Raw genomic sequence first — 24,094 nt, 5'->3', positions numbered from 1 at the left:
TGGTTGATTTGGGCAGGCAAGCGGGCCTTGATTGACAGGCATCCCCAGCCTTGCCTGGATGCCTCGATGCCTGTAAAACTCGGCATTCACAGCCGACCTCGTGTTCTCCTCGCTTCTCTTTGTCCAACTTCGCCTTGACAACGCCGGACGCTCTTCAGCTATTGTTCTTCGGGATAATCTTAACCCCAATCATTCCGTTGCTTTTGCTGTTATGATTCTCTTTTCGTGTGGTTGAACACATTCTTCCTGACAACCAACTCTCTCATTCCGGACTGCTGCGCGCCCGGCATCCTAAGGCTATCACTCTTTAAAGCAGATATGGCTCCCGTTGGTCTCCTGACTAAACTCAGGACTCTGATCGCAAAGGACTATGGTAAATTCATAAACTATAAGGTTTTTATAACATTGTCTGACTTATCCCGCAGATGCGCCTGCCATTTCAACACAGACCGCGGCCTTTCTCTCGGTATGCACTCCTGATCATTGGCTCCTATCAACTATTCCCTGCGCTTTTAGTCTTTTTATTGCTCTTCTGGCCAGTATCTGATTTACGTCCTAGGTTTGCCTTACCCTGGTCTATGTGGTTCCTTTCTATGTGAACCCCACGACCCGGCCATCGCCCACCCTGAGTAGAGATGCGCCGTCGGTAATCCGGGCCAGAATTAGAGCAGTGACATTCTCATGCACTATCAGTAGCCTGGTCGTCTTATGGCTAATCGCTGCCAAAGAAAATGCTTCTTTCTCCCGAGCTCTCCACTTCTTGGGATGGTGGCCTGTCGGTCTCGTGGATATTTTCCGCAGCTTGCTCCTCACAGCCATCCTATTCGCCGGTCCACTGTTTGAGCGTGGTATTGCTGAGGGCGAATGGAGAGAGTGGATTCAGGGAGGCCGAGTTACTGCGTCGCTTCGCAGCTGGATTGGATGGAGAAACTATGTAGCAGTGAGTTCATTCATGACGGCAATGTCTGGGTTTGTGATTAACTGAGCAATGCAGGGTCCCATCACCGAGGAGGTCATGTTCCGCTCAGCCATTGTTCCCCTTCATCTCCTTGCTAAGGTTGATCCCGGGCGCATTGTATTTGTGGCTCCTCTCTATTTCGGCATTGCTCACGTACACCATTTCTACGAATTTCGCCTCACTCATCCTGATACATCGGTCGTCGCAGCGTTATTGAGATCAGTCTTTCAGTTCGGCTACACGACGATTTTTGGCTGGTATGCCACCTTTGTCTACCTTCGTACCGGGTCTCTTCTGGCAGTTATCCTCGCCCACACTTTCTGCAACTGGTGCGGATTGCCTCGATTGTGGGGAAGAGTAGAGGCGGGCGTACCCATGGGACCGCCCATGGTCAAAGGAAAAGGATCTTCAGACGCGGCATACGGCCAACTCAGTCTAGGCTGGACTATTGCATACTACGTGATCTTGGTCGCGGGGGCTATTGGCTTCTTCCAGGCGCTATGGCCTTTGACAGATTCGCTGAACGCATTAGCCAGCTTTTCTGTTACGGCCAAATGATTATAATGAAGAGAAAACAGCATATAGCGGACGGTTGATCTGAAGGATCGCAGCATCGACTTCTTGTCTGTCTTCGGCCAAATGGCCAGCTTTTCGGTTCATGGATTTGTCTGCCATTATAGCGACAAGCATTGTTGTTAATAGCTTGAACGCATGCAGCATTGTTATGACCATAGTATTATTAATGTCCAACACCTCAATTTGATCGAAATGAATTTATTATGTATGCATCAAGGCAATTTGGACAATGTTGATTGAAGAAACATGATACATGAAAGTGTATGTACTACTATGTTTCATAAGCGAACCTGAGTTCAATGTAATACAGTGCTAAGTACTACTAGTACATAGTACTAGCTGATTGATTATAAGTGTGGATCGTGCGATATGGACTACAAACGGGTTGATTGCAATCATGATGTCCCAGTCTGGTCATTCTCATTATCATCTTTATATAATTTGGCCGGCAGATGAGTACCATTACTTTTAGTATCATCCACAACACATTATCGATACTATGTCTTGAGCAACTGATTTCATGACCTGCACACTTGCAACGCGCAGGCAATTTAATTAAATCTGAGCAAGATTAAGAGACTATGCAAAGCAATGTATTCCCCAACCAGTCACCATTCTCGGATTATGAAGGCGGGACTCGGGAATCTCCGCTTATCTCCGACCGCGCCGAATCCTCCGCAGCTTCGGGGTTGCTCTTTTCAGTTTCCACCACCCACTCTTACTGCCACTCCTAACCAAGAACTCTCCTCTTTGCCTTCTTATATACCTCTCCAAAACCTTCATTCCCTCGGTACATAGAATATGGCTGGACGACAAAGGATCATACGGGCAGCATCACTGCAAAGCCTGGCGCCCATTTCCCGACCCAACCGCTCCGCCGCAACATCAGCTCGCCTCTTCTCATCCACATCCCTCAGCTCGAACCCTGCGCGCATACCCCTGGACATCCCTCCCCCATTTCCAGTGACCAAGACATGCCCCGAACCGAGTTGCTCCTGCCCGGCGACCCCGTCCATGCCCGCCCCCATCGACTATGACCAGCCGCTGAACGGAACGATGGCGGCCTACGCACAGCAGCTTCTCATCTGCACCGGACAACGAGACTGGACGAGTCGCATAGAAGAGGATGGTCAGGGCCAGAGCTGGGGTGAGATGGTCCGAGGATTGAAGAGCCTGCTCGGGCGTGGAGGGAAATATGCCGACGTAAGTCATACTTCATCATCATGCGGTCGCAACATCCCACTGACAATTGCTACGATAGCCCTTCAACAATATCCTAGTCACCAGCTCCTCCTTCCTCCCCTCGTCACTATCATCATTGTCAACCAGCGCAGCAACCTCCCAGACCGCATCCGCCTTCCTCTTCCCCAGCTTTAAGTACTTCCCCTCCGTCCCTGTCAATGTCCCCGAATCGGCATCCGCCTCCGCAACAACAGACCTCTCGACCTTCGTCCGCGCGTTCCTCCTCCCCAACGAATCGAGACATGGCGGGCAGATACGCGACCAATCCCTGGCAGCTGAGTTCCCAGATGCCGTTGATCTGCAACATTCCCCCGTTGTGCTGATCTGCGGGCACGGTGGTCGCGACATGCGATGTGGTGTCATGGCGCCGGTTCTGGAGACCGAGTTTCAAAACGTGTTGCAGTCTAAGGGGTATACGTCTGCGGGGAGTAATAACAACGTCGTTGACAGCCCCGAGCATGCGCATATCGGGTTGATCAGCCATGTTGGAGGACATAAGTATGCTGGAAACGTGATCATCTATATCCCACCCGGAATGAAGGAAGCTGGCTCTTCCTCGCCGCATCCGTTGGCGGGTAAGGGTATTTGGTATGGGCGTATTGAGCCCAAGCATGTGCAGGGAGTGGTAGAGGAGACGATCCTGGGTGGGAAGGTCATTACGGATCACTTCCGGGGGGCTGTTGACCGGGAGAGTGGGGTGTTGAGGTTGTAGTAGACTTGAAGATTTGTTTTGGAGTGGTAGAATATATTGTATATTAGAAAATAGATCTTTTGTCTATGATAATGCTGAATTGGAAGTGAAGAGTATGAACACGAGCTGGTGACTAGAGTCAGATTAATGGAGCGCATGGGGGATGCTACTGACCGAGTGAGGTCTGCTGTAAATTTGCAAAGGACAGCACTTAGCAGAATATTAAGATAGTAAGTTCAATTGAAAGTCTGTCAGACTGATGGGTATATGTCCATTCATAGTATCTCTGATATTGCTTACGTACCAAAAACCCCAACCCCAGGATCATCTCCGCATCGGCTTCTCGGCTGCGGGGAAAGCAAAACATCGGGATGCCGTACTGAAACAGCATAACACATAAAAAAGCCAGATAAAGACACCAACACAGCTCAATTGCCAACAAAAACACAAGCTATACATACAAAAACCACAATTCTTTTGATTTTTTTCCCCCAACCCAACTCCCTACTCAACCCCACTCAATCACTCAATCTTCCCCTTATTAACCACAAATCCCTCCAACGCCGAAATAGCAGCCCACAACCTATTCTCCGCCTCAGGGAAAACCAACGACCGATTGCCATAAAACACCTCATCAGCCACCTCCTCAGGATGCCTAGGAAGACAATGCATGAACCTCCAGCCCTCATTGGCCCCACCCCTCTTGGCCAACTCACTCGTAATCTGAAATCCAGCGAAATCCCTCAACCTCTTAGCAGCCTCCTCCTCCTGACCCATCGACACCCAAGTATCAGTAACCAACACATCAGCCCCCTTAACCGCCTCCTCGGGAACATTCGTCTGCACCAACTTGCCGGGGGACTTAACGCCCTCGCCGGCCTTCTCAATAATCTCCAACATCTCCGTAGGGATCTCATAACCCTTGGGTGTAGCAACATTAACATCGACGCCCATTTTCCTGGCACTAATAGCCATATCGAACAGCACATTATTGGCATCGCCCACCCAAGCAATCTTCAACCCATCCAATCCCAACCCCTCTAACTTCCCACCCTTGTGCTTCCCAGAACCGCCAAAATGCTCACTAATTGTCTGGAAATCCGCAATGGCTTGCAACGGATGATACGAGTCACAGAGGGCATTGATGACGGGCTTGGTGGAGTGCTTAGCGAGGTCCGCGACGTCAGCGTGCTTGCCCACGCGGGCAACGATACATTCCACCATGGAGGAGACGACCACGGCAGTGTCGTAGAGGGACTCGTTCACTCCGAGTTGGATGTCGTCCTTGCCGAGGAACATGGGGTGACCGCCCATTTGGACGACGGCGCCTTCGGTGGAAATGCGCGTGCGGGTGCTGCGCTTGCTGAACATCATGGCCACGGTCTTGCCGGAGAGGGCGCCGTGGAGGGATTGGGGGATGGAGCCGGATTTGATGGCCCGCTTGTGGGAGGAGGCATTGCGGACGAGGGTTGCGAATTCGGTCGGGGTTAGGTCGGCGATTGAGAGCAGATGGCGCGGTGCGAAGGGCGAGGTTGCCGGCGTTGCGGCGGAGTGGCTGCTCGAGGAGTAGAGCCGGCGCAGGGCGTGCCGGGTTGTGGAGGGCCCGTAGCGGGCGGCTGTGGCCGCTGTGCGGAGGGGGGAGGGCATTGTGGGTTTGGTAGGAGGGATTGGGAGGGGATTGGGAGGTGATGAAAGAAAAGAAAGATGGGAATTGGAGGTGAGTCAATATAGGTAGGACAGGACTGGGGATACTGTCACGTGAGAGGTGTTGAGGGAGTGGGCCGATTACGGAGGACTATGACTCAATAGTTTGATTTGGTTGGCGGATGGGGGAAAATAACTACTAGACTAGTAGATCATCCTGTGTTCCGTAAAGATTTTGCTAGGAAGTCGTAAGGATATAATGATGGTATTGGCTAACTACGATTATGCGCTATGTATGTATGCACAGGGTATTTGATTAGTATCTCTCCACCAGCCACTTCCGTCGCACTTCTGCCTCCATTGCATTCAGCTTCTTGATCTCGGCTCGTTTGACGGTGATATAGTTCTCAACCAGAGTGTTGCCAAGCACATCCCGGAGAGCCTTGTCGGATGCCATATTGTCCAGACTCTGTGTCAGGGTCGTGGGAATTTGGGTGGTGATTCCAAGGGCACTGCGGTCCGCCTCGCTGAGTGTTGCTGCGTCATCTACACCAATTTATTAGCATGTGTGCATGATAGAGGACAGTCTCACTGGCAGGAATACTTACATAAACAGTCCTGCAGAGTCAAGGGCAGCTTCTCCTGAACACCCAGAAATCCTGCAGCCAAAATTGCAGCCATCGCCAGATACATATTGGACAGACCATCAAGCGCCTTGATCTCCCAGTGACCCGCAGAAATCTTCCGGATGGGTGTCTCGCGGTTTTGGGTGCCCCAGGCGACCCACTCGCTTCCAGCCCAGAGACCGGAGTGCATCCGGTCGTAGCTGACATCATTAGATAGAGTGAAGGCCGTCAAAGAGGTGAAATGCTTGAGCACACCAGCCAGGAAGCTCTCCTCCTGAGTCGCTGGAGTCACGGAGACATGCGCATGGGCGGCCGAGCCAGCAGCGTGCGAGTAGGGTCGAGGGTGAAGGGTTGCGCGGTAACCGTGTTGTTCAGCGACATAAGTCACGACCTGTCGTGCCTTGAGCAGGGTATCGACGGCAGCGACGGGTGATCCAGGAGGTAGAATAAATTCAAACTGGCCCGGGGCGGACTCGGCGTGGAATTGTTCGAGGTCAATGCCGATGGATGCAAGGGTATCGACAATCTCCTCGAGCAGCGGCACCATACGTCGGGTGTCTCGGGTCATCTGAGACCAGGAGTGGTTGCGCACGCATGGAACAAACTCTTCCTCATCGGTATCCGGTTTAGTGACGCACTTCAGCAGAATAACCTCAATCTCGAACCCGCAGAGAACATTGATTCCGTGCTTGGCACGCAAATCAGCCGTGACGCGGCGCAAAAGGGTCCGTGGGCATCCTTCCACCTCCAAACCCTCCTCAGAACGCCCCCAAGTCATAACAGTGGCGCTCTTTGAGTCGATCCCCACATTTCTAGAGAGAGTTGAGAGATCTGGTTCGAGATAGAACTGGCCGGTTGTGGAACCTTCCGGACAGACTGTATCGGACTGGAGCATCAAGAATGTCGCTGTACAGATACCGATCCGACGTTGCTTGCGAACAATCTTAGCAAATTCCCGAATAGGGAACATCCGCACCCGAACTGTGGAAGTGTAGTCGAAGAACTGCATCCAAATATACTTGACATCTGGATTGCTATGCATGAAGCTTTCCAAAGCGTCGGTCGAAGAAAGTCCAGATAGAGTGCTGACGGCAGGGACCAGCCTGTCGTCGTAGGTAATCGTCTCATTCAGGCTATACAGGCGGTTGGAGTTATGGAACAATATATCAGCAGCAGCAATCTTGGCCTGGTCGATGTTGTGATCGCCTTGATTCACGTAATCCACGAGAACCTAGCAAGAGTTAGTTTTTGAAAGGATATGTGGGGTTGTTTTGAAGGGTACGGACCTTTTCCAGTGCGTCGCGGAACTGCTTGTTCGCCAGCCAATATGTCTCCGGGAAGAAATGGCCATCGGTACTCCACAGAAGGCGGCTTGTGGGTACAATTTCCAAGCTCTCGCGGATGATAGATTCCTGAGCGTCTCGGCTCACCATGGGAAACACCTCCCCAAGATCCAAATACACGTTCGGGTAGACACAGGCGAGATAGCCGGCCTCACGGGTATAGGGATAAGCGGAATGCAAAAGCACAAAGTCCACCTTGGGATAACGGGCAACCAAATCCTGTAAATATGCGGGATTCGAGAGTATTAGGTTGATATCATTATCTCCGAGTCCTGTGTGCAGTTGCAGGGGTTTGTTGGGTCCCGACGCATCACTCTCCTTGGCAGATTGAAGCTGGTTCAGGGCCTGCCTGACCAGCCAATCGTTCAAGGGTTTGTCCTCCACGCGGTAGGTAGATCCAGATCCTTGCGACAAAGTCCGGGAGAAGGACTCGAGGAGGGTACCGTCGTCTTCATCGTCGGTCACTTGGACGTTCAGTCCAGTACGGTAGCAGATGACCGATTTGAAACCTACCACCACGGGATCTGCGATAGCTTCTGAGATCTTCTGGTTGAAACCCTGGCGGAACTGGTCCAAATACTGCCGAAGAACGGTGATGTCGCTCGAGGTCTTATCAAAACCATTGGGAAGGATGGAGGCAAGGACTTGGGCGGCCACAACTTCAATCCGTACGATCCGCTTGGTCGGAGCTGTGGTAAACCGATCATGCCAAGCAAAGGGCTCGATATCTTGATCCGTAAGCAAATCATCAAGGAGAAGGCTATGAGTGCCTTCCAGACACCGACGGATTAAGCCATCATAGTCGCGCTCGACATATTGATCGCGAGCCGCTTTTACGCGGTCCCACTCGGAAGTCGGGCAATCGTAGAGGGTTGCTAGCTGGGCGGCGGCACGCTGGAGGGGTAAGGTAGACGGAGCATTGTGTAGGGCGGGGCCTTGGGCCTCAGAAGTGATCTGTTCAAAAGGATATTTTGCGTAGTTGCTGGCAGCGGCCTGCGCGAGGAGATTATGGGCGTGGTTGTCGATAAGAGGATGGGTTTGGATGAGGCGACGAAGAGAGGTGAGCGGATCCATGGTGCGCTGATTGGTTGGCCGGTTCGATCGATCGATCGTTTGCGGATCACGGTTAGTCGGCCAGGATTGACCGTGCGCCTTGGAACCAGGAAGGAAGAGGGGAAGGAGGAGGGGAAGGATTAATGCGACTGAGGCAGTTGACAGAGATAAGAAAGAGGGAAGAGTGACAGAAGAATGAGAGGAAATAGAAGAACTCATAAAGCATCAAGGCGTAAAAAACCTGCGAGCCTAGCCGATAAAGAGTGAATGATGAAGAGAGAGAGAGAGAGAAGGGGGCAAGTAGACGATGCTTACCCGATTAGGCAGCTCGCGAGTAACCGCCGACCGGGAAGGTCCTATTGCTTGATTCAGTCATTCGCGTTTCTATTCATTGAATCTCATGGCCAAGCTCCCTGATAGACCTGGTCCGGAGTTCTCTCCGAACCAGTTGCAGGCGTAGCAGATGGTCATGTAAATGGCGTATATGCTCCGAGGTACACAAGCGGGCAATCTCGACGACCGGAGCTCGTCAACCATACGCAATCCGGTATCTTCCACGAGCTTGGGCGGAGTCCAGTTCCACCACCAGGTCGATCATCTTCATCGGAAGAATTCCTCAGGTTGGTTATTCTTATATATCAACTTCCGAGGATTACCCCTCGAACGTTTCTGGAAAACTTGACGGGCCATGGAGGAGATGTCTTGGAGCAGTTTTCACCTCCTCCATCCTCATAGGGTGATTCGGGCGATAATCTTCCGCTCTTGCGCTTTCTTCGTCGCCCGATTGTAGAAAGGCCAGGGTGTATTTACAATTTATGCACTATACGTGGAAGTCCTCCTGAGCAATCACACCGTGCTATGACCCAGATGAGACATGCTGACGACTGACAAGTTCCGCTGTCACCAGAACACTGGTGGGGATACTTAAGTAGAGCCGTGTTACGGGCGTAGAAAGCTCCCAACTAGGTAACCAGCTCCCCTCCTCCAAGTCACCCCAATACATCAAAAACGGAAATACCCCCGGAGGGCCAACAACACCAACAGGATACGATTTCGGGTATTTTGCTAACCGGTGAAGACTAGGTAAAAGAGACGGGCCTGGAAACCAAGCCACCGAATTTGCCCTACACTGCAGGTTCAGCGGAGGCCGTTATTGGTTCACGCAGACCTTTGTTGCGAGTTGAACACGCCCCTGAATATACCCAGAAGGGTGGATAGACGGACGTCGACCAGCACGAGCTGTTTTCGACAGCAGGTGTCCACCAACCCGTACATGGTACCTTTGTTGCTTTATTAATCCCACAGGTGGGTGCGGGAAGCAACGGGCCGAGGATCGGCTTGCCGAGGCACAGTGAAAAGAAAGTGTGGCCCCAGCGCACTTGGGACTTCCGAGTCGGAGCCTAGCGCCTGTTTGACACTGAGTGAGGTCGATGGCAGCAGTTGAAACATAACTCAGGGGTGCTCACAATCTCGAGACACTAGACAGACATGCGTGGATTGCCACCCGGGCCAGTGCAGCTATAGAAGTATTACTTCATCAGGTCATGTGCTGCTTATCAGTGACCAGTACAAACGAAGCAAACAGTCTCTGCCAAGTATCTACAGGGTCAGTTACTGCTACTATTGTAGGCAGGTCTCTCGGCAGGTATGTACGTAGTCTGGCGCATAGACCTGCCTGCCGAGAGCAATGGTAATAAACTTGCATACCTGGCGAACTTACTAACCACAAAGGGTGTGTCACACGCACAGGTGACCAAGACTCCAGGAGTGCATGAAGACGGGTTGTAGTTCACATGGGTGAAGGCCGCAAGACAGGTATGTATGGTATGAAGACATGTGATGACGTTGACGACTACTGCAGTCAGACCTGACAAGGCACACACACACACTGCAATATGATGGTCAAAGGCCATTACTGTTTCATTTCATCATCATGAACAGATCGCTCAGATCAGCCGGAGGTGTCAAAAGTTTACCATGATTGTTTGCAGCCATCCATACTGAAGAAGCCAGATTGCTTACAGACAGAATGAAAGCTGATCATATATCGGACGAGTACGTAGGTACTGCCGACACGTCTTCTCATCCAGGTCAATAGCAACTGGGTATTAAGCAAAGGCGGGGATGGAGTCTGGAGGATAAGAGGCCTGAGGCCAGCAGAGAGGAACACCCCACGGGCACATGGGCCTTAGTCAGCTCCCCACAGCGCCAGGGGCTCTGCACCTAACTAATTACACATTTTCACATTTCACTTGCCTCTTGCCTCTTGCCTCTTGCCTCTCTTGCCACAACATTCCAGTCTACGGGGATCAGTCCTCACTTCCTTTGCAGCCTGTTGACGTTCTACATCACCACGTGTTTTGTTCAACTAAACATAGACAAGGCACGGGAAAACCGGTCTATAGATGCAGCCCCTCTGAGACGAGACAGGTCTGAAAGAACTAATTGACTTGGCCATCGACAATTGCAGGGTTCGACCGGACCCGGGAGTCCCCGAAAATCCCCGATCCTTGGCACGGTGATCACAGTCAATGACAGGCGTGTAAGCGAAGCAAAGCATGCAATTGACTTTGTTCGCTGAACTCGCTGCTAGCGGGACAGAAAACGAGCAAAAGTTGGAGACTACGGTAGGTAGGTAGGTCTGATAACTCGGCTAAGGTGAACAGCGATAACCGTCCAGCCGAAGCGAGGGTGCGTGAGACAATCAGGGTGGGTGAATTTCACAAGGCCTCATGACCTTTGTTCCGCTAGAATTTTGATCGAGTAAAGGAATTGCCTAAACGGGCCGGAATTGGAGATTTGATCGAGTAACAGCGGTGAGGAGGCAATCACTTGCATTGCAGCAGGAGAGGTCCGATGGCGGATGCCGGAGGCGCCCGATAGCCCGACCCATGGTTCTGACTGCCCCGGAAGATAAGCCGGAAATTCTCTTCACTTTCCCCACGAGGGAATACGTCCCGAAATGGCAACAATGAGGGTGTACAGACGAAGGGGTTGTCCAGTGGAAAAGGCATCCTCTCGTTTGGGAGGAAGAAGGAGAGGAGGTGGACAAATATAACCTCCGGTTATCGATATGGTGATAAGGATAGGTACCGGGGCAGGCACTTGCAGACAAACAGGTCAGGCGTCAAGAAAGAATGGGCGAGAAAGAGAAAAAAAAGAAAAAGACGCTTGGATGGCAAGCCGGTGGATCCGTCAAAGGGGGTGGAGCCAGGTTTTTGTTACTCGATGGGATTATTTGGTTCGATCGCCGTGGGTCTCCAGGGAACAATGGCGGCTTATCTTCTCAAACATTTAAAGCCCTTATCGCAGCCAGCAATTCGTCCTCTCGCCTTCTTCATCCTTATCAAGTCAATTCATCCCTTGCCTTTTGACGCCGGTGGAGCCTTTCCGCATCAGTCTATCGCTTATCTCGTCTTTGCTTCTTTAACTTTTTGTCCGCCCATCCTGGCTTTGATTGCTCTGCAGCTTCATCGTTCTTTGCATCTTTGGCCTCTCTTAGCGCGCAATCCTTCCAATCGATCACCTTCACTATGGAGGCTTCTCAAATCCCATCCATTGCCGTGATCGCCTCGTCGCGCGCCGTCATCTCCGGCCGTTTGACATCAGCCACCATTGTCATCTCTCGCACTACCGGCAAGATCACGGCCGTCTTTGATTCGGTGATCCCGGCTTCTGATTTCCCTGCTGGCACCCCCTATACTGATTATTCTCCCCACGTTCTGCTCCCCGGTCTGGTTGACGCCCATGTCCACCTGAACGAGCCGGGCCGCACCGAATGGGAGGGCTTCTATACCGGCACCCAGGCGGCTGCCTTTGGCGGTGTCACCACGGTCATCGACATGCCCCTGAATGCGATTCCTCCTACCACCACGGTGGCCAACTTCAAGGAGAAACTCCGTGCTGCCCAAGGGAAGTGCTGGGTTGATGTTGGCTTCTATGGCGGCATCATCCCCGGCAATGCCGGTGACTTGAAGGCCCTCGTCCAAGAGGGTGTCCGTGGTTTCAAGGGCTTCCTCATTGACAGTGGGGTAAGTCTCAGTTGTCTCTTTCTAGAGGATGTAGGTGTGCTGACATATGGCTCTAGGTCGACGAATTCCCTGCCGTGTCTTCCGAAGACATCCGTAAGGCCATGGCTGAGCTAGCGGATGAGCCCACGACCCTCATGTTCCACGCCGAGATGCTGCCGCCCTCCACTGATTCCGAGGAGAAGGACCAGGCTCTCGAAGGTCCCGCAGAGGCGTACTCGACCTTCCTTGCATCCCGTCCGTCGGCGTTTGAGACCTGTGCCGTAGAGGAGATCATTAACCTGTCTCAGGTGGCCCCCAAACTCCCTCTTCACATTGTTCATTTGTCTGCCATGGAAGCTATCCCTCTGTTGCGCAAAGCCCGCGCTGATGGCGTTCCTATCACTGCGGAAACCTGCTTCCACTACCTGTCCTTGGCGGCTGAAGAGATCCGGGATGGAGACACCCGCCACAAGTGTTGCCCACCCATCCGTTCCCAGTCGAACCAGGACGCGCTGTGGGATGAGTTGGAGCGCCATGCGGAAGATGGTGTGATCCAGACGGTTGTCTCGGACCACTCCCCCTGCACCCCTGATCTTAAGCTCCTGCCATCCCACGTCCCTGGCTGCTGCCCATCAGACGGCGACAGCACTCAAGTTGACAATGAGGGTAGCTTCCTTTCCGCCTGGGGCGGTATCTCATCAGTTGGCCTCGGCCTTCCCATCCTGTGGACGGAGCTTAGCCGTCGCAAGGCCCTGAAGGCAGCAGACGAAACCACGACCCAACAGGCTCTGCAGGACGTTGTACGACTCTGCTGCACCAATACTGCCGTCCAGGTTGGCCTACAGCACCAGAAGGGTGACCTTGTCCCCGGCCACGACGCCGACATCTGTGTCTTCGACGACACCGCAGAATGGGTCGTCGAGCCCAGCACCATGCTCTTCCGCAACAAGTGCTCACCCTACCAGGGCCGCAAGCTTCGTGGACTGGTCCGCGAGACCTGGCTGCGTGGCGAGAAGATCTTCAGCCGCGACGATGGCTTCAGCACCAAGACGCCCTCCGGAGGCTTGCTTCTGGAGAAGCGTGCTTGTTAAGACCTCTCACTCCTCCCACCTGTCCCGAGTCACTCATGATCACCCTTTAGGACTGTTGACAGCCCATTAAGCGGATGACACGACATCTTCATCATCTATTTCTGCCGCAAGCATCCTCATCATCTCATATACACGACCTGACATGATACCCGCAACCTGATGATTTACTACTAATGAGCATTCGCAGCATATACATCAGCGCATAGACTAGTATCCCATAAGCGACGGTGTAGACAGACAGCACCTCGATAGACACGAATACATCATCTTACTGAATATTTCTTCCTTCCAAACTATATTTGCAGTATAGTGGTATAGCATAGCACAGTGCAAAGTAGTAATAATGAGTTAGTAGCATGTGAACAAACAAAAGTATGAATGATCAACAACAACAACTTCCCTCGCCACTCGCCCCCGGATCGATGAAGAAATTTTCCAAAATCATCACGATGGATAGTCAGTTAACTTTGTAGGGAACTTAGTTAGTCGGTCATTATTGCCCCAGAGGTAACGAAATTATGACAGACAGACTTAATAGTAGATGGTTAGACACCCGATGATCCTTTCGCCTTCACCGCCACCACCCACACTCACTACCCGACGAACCCCGCGTCCAACATCCATCCATCCCTTCTTCCTCCCTACTAAATAACTACTATTTAGTACGAACTTACTGCCTGCCCCGCACGTGCACGCGCCCTTTTCTCGGACCTCGGAGTTATTCTCACGGACGGACCAGGAGTATTCCACTGAATTTAGTGTTGATTATCATCATCATCTATTTACTAACTAGTTAGTTGGTTTAGTTTACTTTCAGGAGTTTATTCTTCCCGCTGAATCTTCAACAACTCCTCCTTTTTTTCTTTTATGACCGCGGTTGTTTCACCTCACGATAACAATTAGTTACCCTTTCAGCTGGTTTTGTTGGGAGTGGGTGCGAATACTGATAAAAACTATTTACCGTCCCGGATTATTCTAAGGGATAAAGGGGGGAGTTAGGTGAAATATGAGAAAGGAATTCAGTTCATTATTGATTTGGCATCGCCCTAGGTCCGAGGGATAGAATAAAGGGCCAAAGCAGGGGGGATTTTGAATGATGTTGGAAACAAACAAGCGGTGAAAAAAACAGACATGATGACAAGAAAGACAAGAACAGAACATGCTTTCGCAAAACGCCGAATAAAGGCCTACGCCATGCTACGGAAATCCCGCTCAAAGAAGAAGCCGACAGAGAGTGAACTAACATGGACATGAAAAGAGATTTTGTTGGTTTGTGCTGATGATTGATGGGTTCATAGGTTGCGAGAGGTGGTAGTTCTCCGTCCATCCTCGGCTGAAAGCCAAGACGACTATTTCGTCTTCTTCACCTCCTCTACCGCGATGTCCCCGCTGTGAGCGCTGGTGGAACCGTCAAGCGAAACCACATCTTCGTCGGGGTCGATTTCGTTCCGGACACGTTGACGACCGCGCTCTTGCATCGAGACATGAATCCGGCGGTTGACTTCTCCAAGATCGTCCTTGGATTTGATGGAGAGGGGCTTGAGGAGTGTGTCGTACAGGAATCCCGCGCTTCGGGATCGGCTCCGGCTGGTTCGGTCTTTGCTGCGGTTGCGACTTTCGGGCTCGCTGGGGGGCATGCTCTTGAGACGGGATTGGTAGGTGTCGTCCTCGGGGTGTTCGTGTGAGATGAGCTTCTCCGATTCGAAGTCAGGGAAGATCTCGGGGGCGAAGGTGTCGATTACATCGACTACACGTGCGGAAAGGGCCTGGCGTTCAGCGCGGAGTTTGGCGAGCGAATTGGCGGATCTTGGGTCGAGGGCCCGGAGAAGAGGAGGTAGGGATTTCAGAACGTCGATACCAATTTCGCCGATACGGAGACCCGCGAATGAGACAGAGATCATGAGGCCAAAGAAGAAGATCGAGAAAAGCGCAAGGGGGATCGAGTCGGAGATGTAAGTCCTGGCGTTCAGCCACCACGGCGCTACAGACGCGTAGTATCCGTCATGGCGGCAGTAATGGAGCCAGATCGTCACAATTACGGTATACCAGGTATAGAGGGCTGGTGCCAATCCCATAGCGACCAGGATCTTCCACGTTCCAACGACGTCGCGACCCTCGAGCTTGACCACGGAACCGGCAAGGGCCTTGCGCTGCTTCTTGACCGAAACAACCTTGGCCGTCACGAAGACAGGCCAGAAAAGTGCCACCGATGGCAAGGTTCCGATCGCAAGCGTAAGCAACTCTCCCACGCGGTATAACAAGGTACCAAAGACAAGCCACCACGGCCGATGCGTCACGTCACCCCATTCAACCTGGTGATCCCGAATCCCGAGGGCCCGGAGACGGCGGTTATAGTCGGAGATGGCCTTCTTCAACTGGAGCACCTTGGGTTCATCTTTGAATTGGGTGTAGCCTTTGAGAAGTCGGCGGTTCAGTTCGATCACAACGGGCAGAGGGAGCTTCATTCGCAAGGGCTTATATAGTCGTCGGGTGGCTTGGATGACCATCAGGGTCTCGTGGTCGGGCGCTTGCTGGGTTACTGCAGTGAGTGCTTCCGTGATTGTCTCCAACAGAGATCCCACAGCATTCCGCTTCGAGTTTCCACCAGCCTTGAAAGCCTCAATCTGATCCGGGTGAACTTGCACAGGGTTACCGAATTCAACAACGGCACGAGAACGGAACTTGTTCGGATGGAAGTAGTTCATGCCGCATGGGATAATAGAGAGACCGCAGTTGGGATCCTGCGCGAGCGTTCCGAGGGCGATAATGGCGACACCGGCTTTCAAGGGCAACAGACTGGGACGATCATGACTTCCGCCTTCCGGGAAGATACCGATACAACCACCTGCGACGAGCTCGGAATACACGGAGGCGAACATCTTGCTCTGATCGATGTGAGGAGCAGCCTTGAATGGGGTACCCTTGCGCAATGGCTCGTAAAGGGGATGGTCCTTCTCGAACTTCTTAAATGGTTTCCGCAGACGAATTTCCTCGGGTCCTAAGATCTCCTCAATTGCCTGTTGTTCCGGACTTGTTTTGCCCACACGCGGGAGAATGATGGCGCCGCCCACCATGAACTGATCGGAAGTGAAGTCGGTACCCCTGCCACGGACCAGGGTCGGATCGTTGTCAGGATCGGGGAGGTAAATCTCACCCTTGGCGGGTTTGACATGGTCCATCGATCGCACGACGGGGAGAGCGCCCATGCACCCGGCCATGGTGCCGATGTACGGCTCGCGCATGGACTTCTCGGCGATCAAAAACGAGGTTCTGCGACCGGCATAGTGTTTCAAAATGCGCATCAACAGAATGGAATCTACAAACTGATTTGCATGAGGGGCGGCGACGATGATGACAGGGCCGCGTTTGGGAATCCGCCATGCGCCGCGCGAGTAGACCTCGCGGAAGAAGATGTCCAGACAGAGAGTGAAAATCCACACTCCGAGGTCGTACAACCACGGGATCATAAATCTGCGCGCCATGACTTGCGTCTGTAATTTGACACTAATGCTAGATAGTGGTGCACAACAGGGAATCAAGAGCAGTATAGAAGAAGAAAATCGAAAGGGGAGAGGATTAGATGAGAAAATATGTGTTGATCTCAACTCATGACCGCGGGGGATTTAATTGCCAGTGACGTTGAGGGCAACAGGCGGAGTTTCTTGGGGCGGACAGCAAAAACAACGGCAGCAGCAAAGCGCGTTAAAAGGGAACAAAAAAAAAGCCGGGGAAGAGGCAGAGCAATAAGAACCGTCTGTTTGTTCTTTCGCAGGGGTTCTCCGCCTGAGGGAGGTAGGTTCCCCTTAATCCGTGGCTCAAAGGAGGAGGTGTTACCGCAGCTTGCCAGATAAAATGTCGCAATAATCCAGCTTCACCGGCAAAGAAGCTTCGCGAAAAAAAAGAAAATGTTTTAAGAGGAAAACCAGTGAGCGAAGAATGATGATGTTCGGTGTTCCACCCAGACTAGACTAGGCCTATGCCGGAGAAACCAAAACGGGTCTGAGCTAATCAATTTGGGAGAGTTACTCCGGTGCAGTATCGCCGGGGTAGGAGAGGTGTATTGCCAATTGTTGGGATCTCAACAGAACAGTTGGGAATAAATTTGATAGGGTACAGCTGGTTCGATAGGTAACTGACAAGTAGACCAAGATGTGCGAGAGTTCTAGAGCGTTGGCAAGCGAAAGTGCCAATCATAGCATCGGGCTCGCTGGTCGATGAATCATGGGATGCACGCGGGGTTCTCGGATGGGCGCGTGGAGGTCACGTGCCACTCTCGCCGTTGCGGGTAACCGGACTTGGACTAGCGTGTCGTTGGCCCATGTGGTTACGGTATGGTACTCTGTTGCGGTAAGTTACCCCGCAGAGTTGGTAGTCTGAACGGTATCAGTTGGAGTTGAGTTTGGGAGCCCATCAGTTCAACTTATAAGGCCCGTGTGGAACAGGTCTAATCATGAAAATCACTGTTTGACGACGGCATGAGAAAGTGCTCGTGGGAGTACGGGGGAAGTACTGGCCCTCACGCTGACTATACTGGATGCCGCCCTGAACTGAACAGCTTCAGTCTTGTCGTATGGCTAGCGGATTCCCCACGACAAACAGCTCCAGATCCGATCGGAACCTGGGGAATGGCTGGGTATCGGTCGCCATGACCAAACACAGTGACTCCATTTGTCAGAAGACCGACTGAATCTTCCATCAAGTGGTAGAGAAGCGGGTGGTGGGGACGCTCAAGTGGGGAAGAATGGGGTGTCACTTGGCGGACTTGAAGGGAAAGGCAGACGATAATGTTGTCTTGTCAACAAGGCGAAGTTGAAGTCCAAAGCATATCAAAATGAGAAGGATGGAAATATGAGAGAGATGGAAGAGTAAGAGACGCATCCCCGCGTAGAGGGCCGGATTCTCCGCAATTTTCCCACTCTGATTGGAGTGGGGGAATGCAAGGCGCGCGAGTCAGCCGCGAAGGACAACAAACAGCTCGATCTCACGTAGTGATAACTATAGCCTTTCCCACTTGCACAGTCTCGCGACGAACTAGTATAAATAGGTGCGGCTGATTAGAATAGACGGACACTCCAGTATTAGACCCATAGACAGACAGACATCTTGCAAGTGCAACAAACAGCATGTCGCCCATCAAGGAGGAAATCCACTGCGACGACGATGTGCCCATTCTGATCGTTGGGGCCGGCCCATGTGGCTTACTCCTTGCGTATTTGCTTGCTCAACTTGGAGGTACGGGACCACTCCTCGACAATATAGGAAACTGGTCACGGGAGAAAGAGAGTCCCGTTCTGGATAGAATCGCTGACTGTCTTATACTTTGACTTTTAGTCCGATCTCTGCTATGTGAACGTTACCCCACCAGACTGCAAGCGCCAAAAGCACATGCACTATCACCCAGGACACTTGAACTATGTCGGCAATACGGCCTGGATGTGAACGAGATTCGCAGCATTGGTACCAAACGCGGAGAGGCATTCTGGGTCAATTTCATTACAAGTTTGAGTGGCAGGCAGGTCGGAAGGCTTCCGTATGAGCGCATGGATCCCGAAGTTCTCGAAAGCACACCCACGGTATGACAACTATATGAAGACCTCAAAACCCGAGATACATGCTCATGTTAGAGATAGATGATTCATAACATCCCACAGCCAGAATTTGAGGAGCTGGTGGCTAAGCGGTTATCCAAGAACAATCTGGTGGAGATACGCAAGAATCATTCCTTTGTTAGACTGACTGATGTAAGTTTCATGGTGGATCGTGAAACCAATCTAGAGCTGTTAGTACTGATAGGATAAAGCGCGGTGATTATGTCTTAGCCACCATCGAAGATCGCGCAACGCAACAAGAATATACTGTGAAGTGCAGCCATCTTGTGGCATGTGACGGAGCAAAGAGTGCGGTCCGGAGATGTCTGGGAATAGAGAGCGAGGGCGAGGACTCTTGTATGTGGTACAGCTGACACATTCAATACTTTGAGGCTGACCACTACTTAGATGAGACCATGATGACTATCCACATTAATGCCAATTTGCATCCCGTGGTCAAAGAGAGAGTCGGCATGTTACACTGGGTGATGGACCCAGAAGTATCCGGTTTCATTATTGGGTACGATCTAGGAGGCAACCAAGTCTTGATCTGTAATTTCGATGTGAGTCTCCTTGATTGCTTGTTTAATTCAAGAAACGGCCACAAACTAACTCCGTGTAGGCTGAAAAGCACCCAGTCAACTCATGGGACGAAGCGCTTTGTCGCAAAGTCGTTGACGCAGCTATTGGTGCAAAGATCCCATACGACGTATTGAGTTATCGACCATGGATATTGAGTAGGAAAGTCGCCCTTGCATACCGAGCAAACCGTGTATTGCTGTTAGTAGTTATCGCAATCCAGTCTCCACTTGGTACGTGCTAACACAGTCGCACAGAGCCGGAGATGCTGCGCATTCTTTCCCACCTACTGGGGGATTGGGACTGAACAGCGGTCTAGGGGATGTCCATAACCTCGCATACAAGCTCGCAGCAGTGCATCATGGATGGGGTGGTGACAAGCTTCTGGACAGCTATGAAGCTGATCGGCGGCCAGTTGCCTGTGATAACGCTGAGCAGAGCGTCAAGAACGGCAAACAGATATTTGGTCTCTTGAAAGCGCTCGGCACTACCGATCCCGATGTTCAAGTTGCGAGACAGAACCTATATCGCAACATTGAAGACACACAAATGATGAAGGAGATCAACAAAGGCATTGAAGGCCAGCGTGAGCACTTTGACAACCTTGGTCTTCATGTGGGCTATGTCTACGGTAACCACAAGCGCCCAGACTGTGCCTCAACATATGAACCCGTTTGCATTCCTGGAGCCCGCTTACCGCACGCGTGGATCGAGATATTGACCCCAGACCAGATACGGCTCCCCCCTATTGACTGTTCCTATGTATCTGAGTTTCTTCCCGAGGAGCTAAAACTCAAACAGTTCTCCACGCTAGATTTGTGTGCATTTGACGCCTTCACACTCATTGTGGACATAAGATCAGCCGATCATTGGGGAAAGATCCTCGAAGAAGTGAAACGGCAACTCCCCGGCAAGTGTAGTGGGCTAAAACTCGAGATGATGACCAGGGGGGCCAACTTTGACTTTCAGGCCGGGGGTGGCGAAAAGTGGATGGCGCTGACGAGTTTAGCGGAGGGCCAGGCAATTCTAGTCCGTCCCGACCAGCACGTCTTAGCGCGCTTTGAATATCCGGGGGAATCTAGTGGGGTACTGGGGGAATTGAGGGCGCATCTGGCGTGGGATGAGGGTATAGGTGGTTCGGGGTAGATGGACCAACGGACAGACGGAGTTGTGCAGAGCCGTCGGGATATCCGGGAGGGTGGGCTGATGTACGGTCTGAGAATGAGGGATAATGTGGTTTTAGATAGTAGATAGGGACATTATCACTCTGCAGAGACGTCAGTATATCCGACGGGTATAAAATCGATAACCGTTCGCATTGATCGCCCATATGTGAGTAAAGAGGGAAGACCGGCAATGGCGAGGCAAAGTGTGGAGGAAAGCAGTGTCGGATAAGAAAACAGCCGCTCTCCACCACCCACGGTGGGGATTCGTGTGGAGAGAGCGTGGGGAGTGACGCCACGGGGAAAAGAATCCCAAGAAGTACGGAAAGCATATGCCGATCGCAGTCTCACTACACGTTCAGCTATAATAACTACGCGTCGCTGCCTGCTTCCTATTACCCCTCCCCCTCATTGTCTCTCTTTTTCTTCAATCTCCCCGTTCTCTCCTCTCCCTGCAACACTGGCTCATCCGCCTTCTGCCTTGTTGCAATTCGCCCATCATGTCCCACTCCGCCGCTGAATTGCAAAAGCCTACGGGCGAGTACCGTCAATACTTGCCCGACCTGAGTCTGAAGCGCTTCCAGGTGATGCGCAATCAGGATGCTCACGAATACGCCCATGATTTCAAGACGCTGAAGAACCCTCCGTGGCTGCATGCGCTGTATATGCACTGGGTTGATCTGCTGCAGGAACCCTTCAAGGGTGTAACCACCGATGGTAGGTTCTTTTTCTCCGATACCTTCACCCCGCACCGCCGCTTCGAAGGGCCAATGCTAATCAATTGCGAAAGGAAATGTTCGCCCCGGCTTGTTCACGCTCCAAGATGAAGATGTGCCCGTTGGCGACATTGTTGAATCCGTCCAGAACGTCCTGTCCCTTGCCGACGACAAACAGCGCCAGGCGCTGTCCTACCACATTGACTCCCCCGAATGGAGGACCTGGTCAAACCCCGAATTTCTTTTGGCCCACAAGGGTCTGCGCCTCGACGAGATTGACAACAAGCTGCGCGATGCCATCATGAACGTCCTGAAGACCACCCTGTCGCCCGAGGGCTACGACAAGGCCGTCAAGGCCATGCGCATCAACCACTTCCTCGGCGAGCTGGTGGAATCTCCCAAGGTGATGAACGAGTTCTCCTACAACTTTGTCCTTTTCGGTCGTCCCTCGACCACTCGGCCATGGGGCTGGTCCTTCTATGGCCACCACCTTTGCCTCAACATCTTCCTGTACAAGAACCAGATCGTCGCCTCCCCATGGTTCACCGGCGCCGAGCCCAACGAGATTGACGATGGCCCGTACTCGGGTACTCGTATCATGCAGATCGAAGAAGAACTCGGTCTCCGACTGATGCAATCCCTCACCCCTGACCTCCAGCAGAAGGCCCGCGTATTCGAACAGATGCACGACCCCGCCATGCCCCCGGGCCGCTGGAACCGCGATGACCAGCGCCACCTGTGCGGAGCCTACCGGGATAACCGCGTTGTTCCTAACGAGGGTATCACCGTCGATGGATTCACCGAGGAACAGAAGAAATTCATGTACGGCATTTTCGAGCAATACTTGCTATACCTCCCCGCTCGGGCCCGTCAGATGAAGCTGGACCAGATCCGCCAGTATGAGTCGGAGACGTACTTCTGCTGGATTGGCGGATACGGCGACAGCGATCCCTTCTACTACCGTCTGCAGAGCCCCGTGGTTCTGGTCGAGTTCGACCACCACTCCGGCGTCTTCCTCAACAACGAGGAGCCCAAGAAGTTCCACATTCACACCTTGTTGCGTACGCCGAATGCCGGAGATTACGGACAGGCTTTGCGGGCTCAGATCCCCGCTGTGGAGGGACTTAATGGCAAGGAGATTGTGTGGGAGAAGTCCGCTCTGTGAACTGCCGGGCCCGTGTCAATATATGATGATGTTATGTGAATAGAGTGTTATATAGCGTACATACATATGGAATCCATGATATCCTCCAGGATGGCTATGAGGCTGTCACCATCCTGACAAACCACTTTTAATCTTTGAAATTTGAATAGTGTACCGTAAGCATAAACCTAAGCTTCTCCAACCAATCGAACCCGGACCAATGGATCAATTGGACCTATTCATCGGCATAGTTATTAAGAGAATAATAGCCGATGTCGGGGCTCAGAAAGGGACCGGATCAGCGGAGGAATGCAGATGGGTCAGGAAATAGCCCGTCTTCTTATAGGGACAGATTTATCCCGCACGGTCCTCATTCGTCCTATCCGTTTCGTAGCTCTTTACTTCTTATAAGACAGGGCATGAGGTAATGGCCTCTATCTAGGATATCTGCTGTTGTCCATACACGGATTGCAATCATGCAGAGAAGTCCTATATATATGTCGCCATGAATTTTCTATGAATCTATTCGAATCGTTGAGTGAGTAAACCTTCGTGAATCCGGAGAACACAGTGCTAGTCCGTAAGTAGTTGACTGTGTATAATGTGGATGTGTATAGTATCAACTAATAGTTAGCGTGGTGGCTATATTTTTGTCTTGTGGGTCCTTGGCAAATCCGGTAGTATGGATTATGACATTTCACTTCCATCCTCATTTTCATGCTAGTTTAGTGCTAGTATAACGAACTTGTCATACTAGTATGGGTACCACTATATGAGCGCGGGCATATTTGTTGTTTTTGGTAGTAGATTAATCCAGTTGCTGAGGAGGTTACGTGATGGTTTTCGAGCTATTTGGTGTCTCTTGCTAGGCATAGCCACAGTACAGTCTATTGCGACTCTACTGCAGAGTATATTCTTCTAGTTGTCTCAAGTGCCGTACAGATCATATACCGAGTTCAGCTCGCTTGACTACATGCTATTTTTGAGACTTTTGTCCCGGAGATGACATCTCCCGGATCTAAGGATAAAACCAATAATATCCTGCATTATAATGCACAAGTTGCAAGGATGTCCAGTAACGTGACCAACAACAACTCCCGAAAGCGACATCTTGCTTTATCATGCCCGCTAAACCGTAAATCCTTCTCAAACTGGATCCTCCCAGCGCAATGCAGACAAGCGAGCAAGCAAGCAGGCAGACAGGCAAGGCACTCTCGGCTCCGAATTGGGCCATCCACCTACTGAACCTGCTGCTTCAGTGGCCTGTCATTCGTTTCCATGTCTTGCTGCCTCGTCAATCCTGGGCAATCACACTTAACCTTCAGAAACCGATTTGCTTTCCTGGAAGAGTGCTCCACTGACTTACCCCCCTCAGTTTTGGCCTTCCAAAAACGGTACTCATAAACAGTTAGCTTCATTTCCAGCATCCACAGCTCGATGTACCCTGTACGCAAGTATCCCGACATAGGTTGGGACCTTCATGATGTCGCTGCGGTTCGGGCTACTCAAACTCAATCGGCGGTGGCACACTCGGTGACGCCGATGACCTCAAAAGACTTTCCAATCATCAGCTGGACTACGACAGGGATGAGGTGGCTGAGTGTTGAGCGGACGCGTGTATCCTGCACTGTCTGACCGATCCACTTCGTTTATACGTATACGAGGGAGTT

The 24,094-nt window shown here is 51.8% G+C and overlaps 8 protein-coding genes across 8 annotated transcripts; 5 read left to right on the top strand and 3 right to left on the bottom strand.

The window, feature by feature from the left end:
* Positions 1-318: 318 nt before the first annotated feature.
* Positions 319-1,516, top strand: AKAW2_41024A (CAAX prenyl protease RCE1; the record flags this gene model as incomplete). Its single annotated transcript, XM_041689417.1, has 4 exons — positions 319-373; positions 426-466; positions 560-940; positions 995-1,516. 4 exons carry the CDS (start codon positions 319-321, stop codon positions 1,514-1,516), a joined length of 999 nt encoding a protein of 332 aa, XP_041543104.1.
* An 819-nt stretch (positions 1,517-2,335) lies between these two features.
* Positions 2,336-3,488, top strand: AKAW2_41023A (sucrase/ferredoxin-like domain-containing protein; the record flags this gene model as incomplete). Its single annotated transcript, XM_041689416.1, has 2 exons — positions 2,336-2,737; positions 2,796-3,488. The coding sequence occupies 2 exons, from the start codon at positions 2,336-2,338 to the stop codon at positions 3,486-3,488; spliced, it is 1,095 nt and encodes a 364-aa protein (XP_041543103.1).
* Positions 3,489-3,989: 501 nt separating this feature from the next.
* argB (ornithine carbamoyltransferase) lies at positions 3,990-5,114 on the bottom strand (the record flags this gene model as incomplete). The annotated part of the gene is made up of 1 exon (XM_041689415.1): positions 3,990-5,114. One exon carries the CDS (start codon positions 5,112-5,114, stop codon positions 3,990-3,992), a length of 1,125 nt encoding a protein of 374 aa, XP_041543102.1.
* Positions 5,115-5,427: 313 nt separating this feature from the next.
* Positions 5,428-8,154, bottom strand: fluG (extracellular developmental signal biosynthesis protein FluG; the record flags this gene model as incomplete). Its single annotated transcript, XM_041689414.1, has 3 exons — positions 5,428-5,657; positions 5,720-6,968; positions 7,024-8,154. 3 exons carry the CDS (start codon positions 8,152-8,154, stop codon positions 5,428-5,430), a joined length of 2,610 nt encoding a protein of 869 aa, XP_041543101.1.
* Positions 8,155-11,666: 3,512 nt separating this feature from the next.
* On the top strand, positions 11,667-13,234 carry AKAW2_41020A (allantoinase alX; the record flags this gene model as incomplete). Its single annotated transcript, XM_041689413.1, has 2 exons — positions 11,667-12,164; positions 12,221-13,234. The coding sequence occupies 2 exons, from the start codon at positions 11,667-11,669 to the stop codon at positions 13,232-13,234; spliced, it is 1,512 nt and encodes a 503-aa protein (XP_041543100.1).
* A 1,349-nt stretch (positions 13,235-14,583) lies between these two features.
* Positions 14,584-16,716, bottom strand: AKAW2_41019S (putative glycerol-3-phosphate acyltransferase Sct1; the record flags this gene model as incomplete). Its single annotated transcript, XM_041689411.1, has 1 exon — positions 14,584-16,716. One exon carries the CDS (start codon positions 16,714-16,716, stop codon positions 14,584-14,586), a length of 2,133 nt encoding a protein of 710 aa, XP_041543099.1.
* A 1,641-nt stretch (positions 16,717-18,357) lies between these two features.
* Positions 18,358-20,547, top strand: AKAW2_41018A (uncharacterized protein; the record flags this gene model as incomplete). Its single annotated transcript, XM_041689410.1, has 7 exons — positions 18,358-18,466; positions 18,566-18,807; positions 18,865-18,975; positions 19,035-19,179; positions 19,231-19,385; positions 19,445-19,602; positions 19,659-20,547. The coding sequence occupies 7 exons, from the start codon at positions 18,358-18,360 to the stop codon at positions 20,545-20,547; spliced, it is 1,809 nt and encodes a 602-aa protein (XP_041543098.1).
* Positions 20,548-21,064: 517 nt separating this feature from the next.
* Positions 21,065-22,445, top strand: AKAW2_41017A (DUF3500 domain-containing protein; the record flags this gene model as incomplete). Its single annotated transcript, XM_041689409.1, has 2 exons — positions 21,065-21,281; positions 21,355-22,445. 2 exons carry the CDS (start codon positions 21,065-21,067, stop codon positions 22,443-22,445), a joined length of 1,308 nt encoding a protein of 435 aa, XP_041543097.1.
* Between the last annotated feature and the right edge of the window lie 1,649 nt (positions 22,446-24,094).

The sequence above is a fragment of the Aspergillus luchuensis genome, chromosome 4 (assembly GCF_016861625.1).
Source record: "Aspergillus luchuensis IFO 4308 DNA, chromosome 4, nearly complete sequence".
Taxonomy (NCBI): domain Eukaryota; kingdom Fungi; phylum Ascomycota; class Eurotiomycetes; order Eurotiales; family Aspergillaceae; genus Aspergillus; species Aspergillus luchuensis.
Note: the sequence above shows the minus strand (reverse complement) of the source record. Positions and strands in the feature narration are given on the sequence as shown.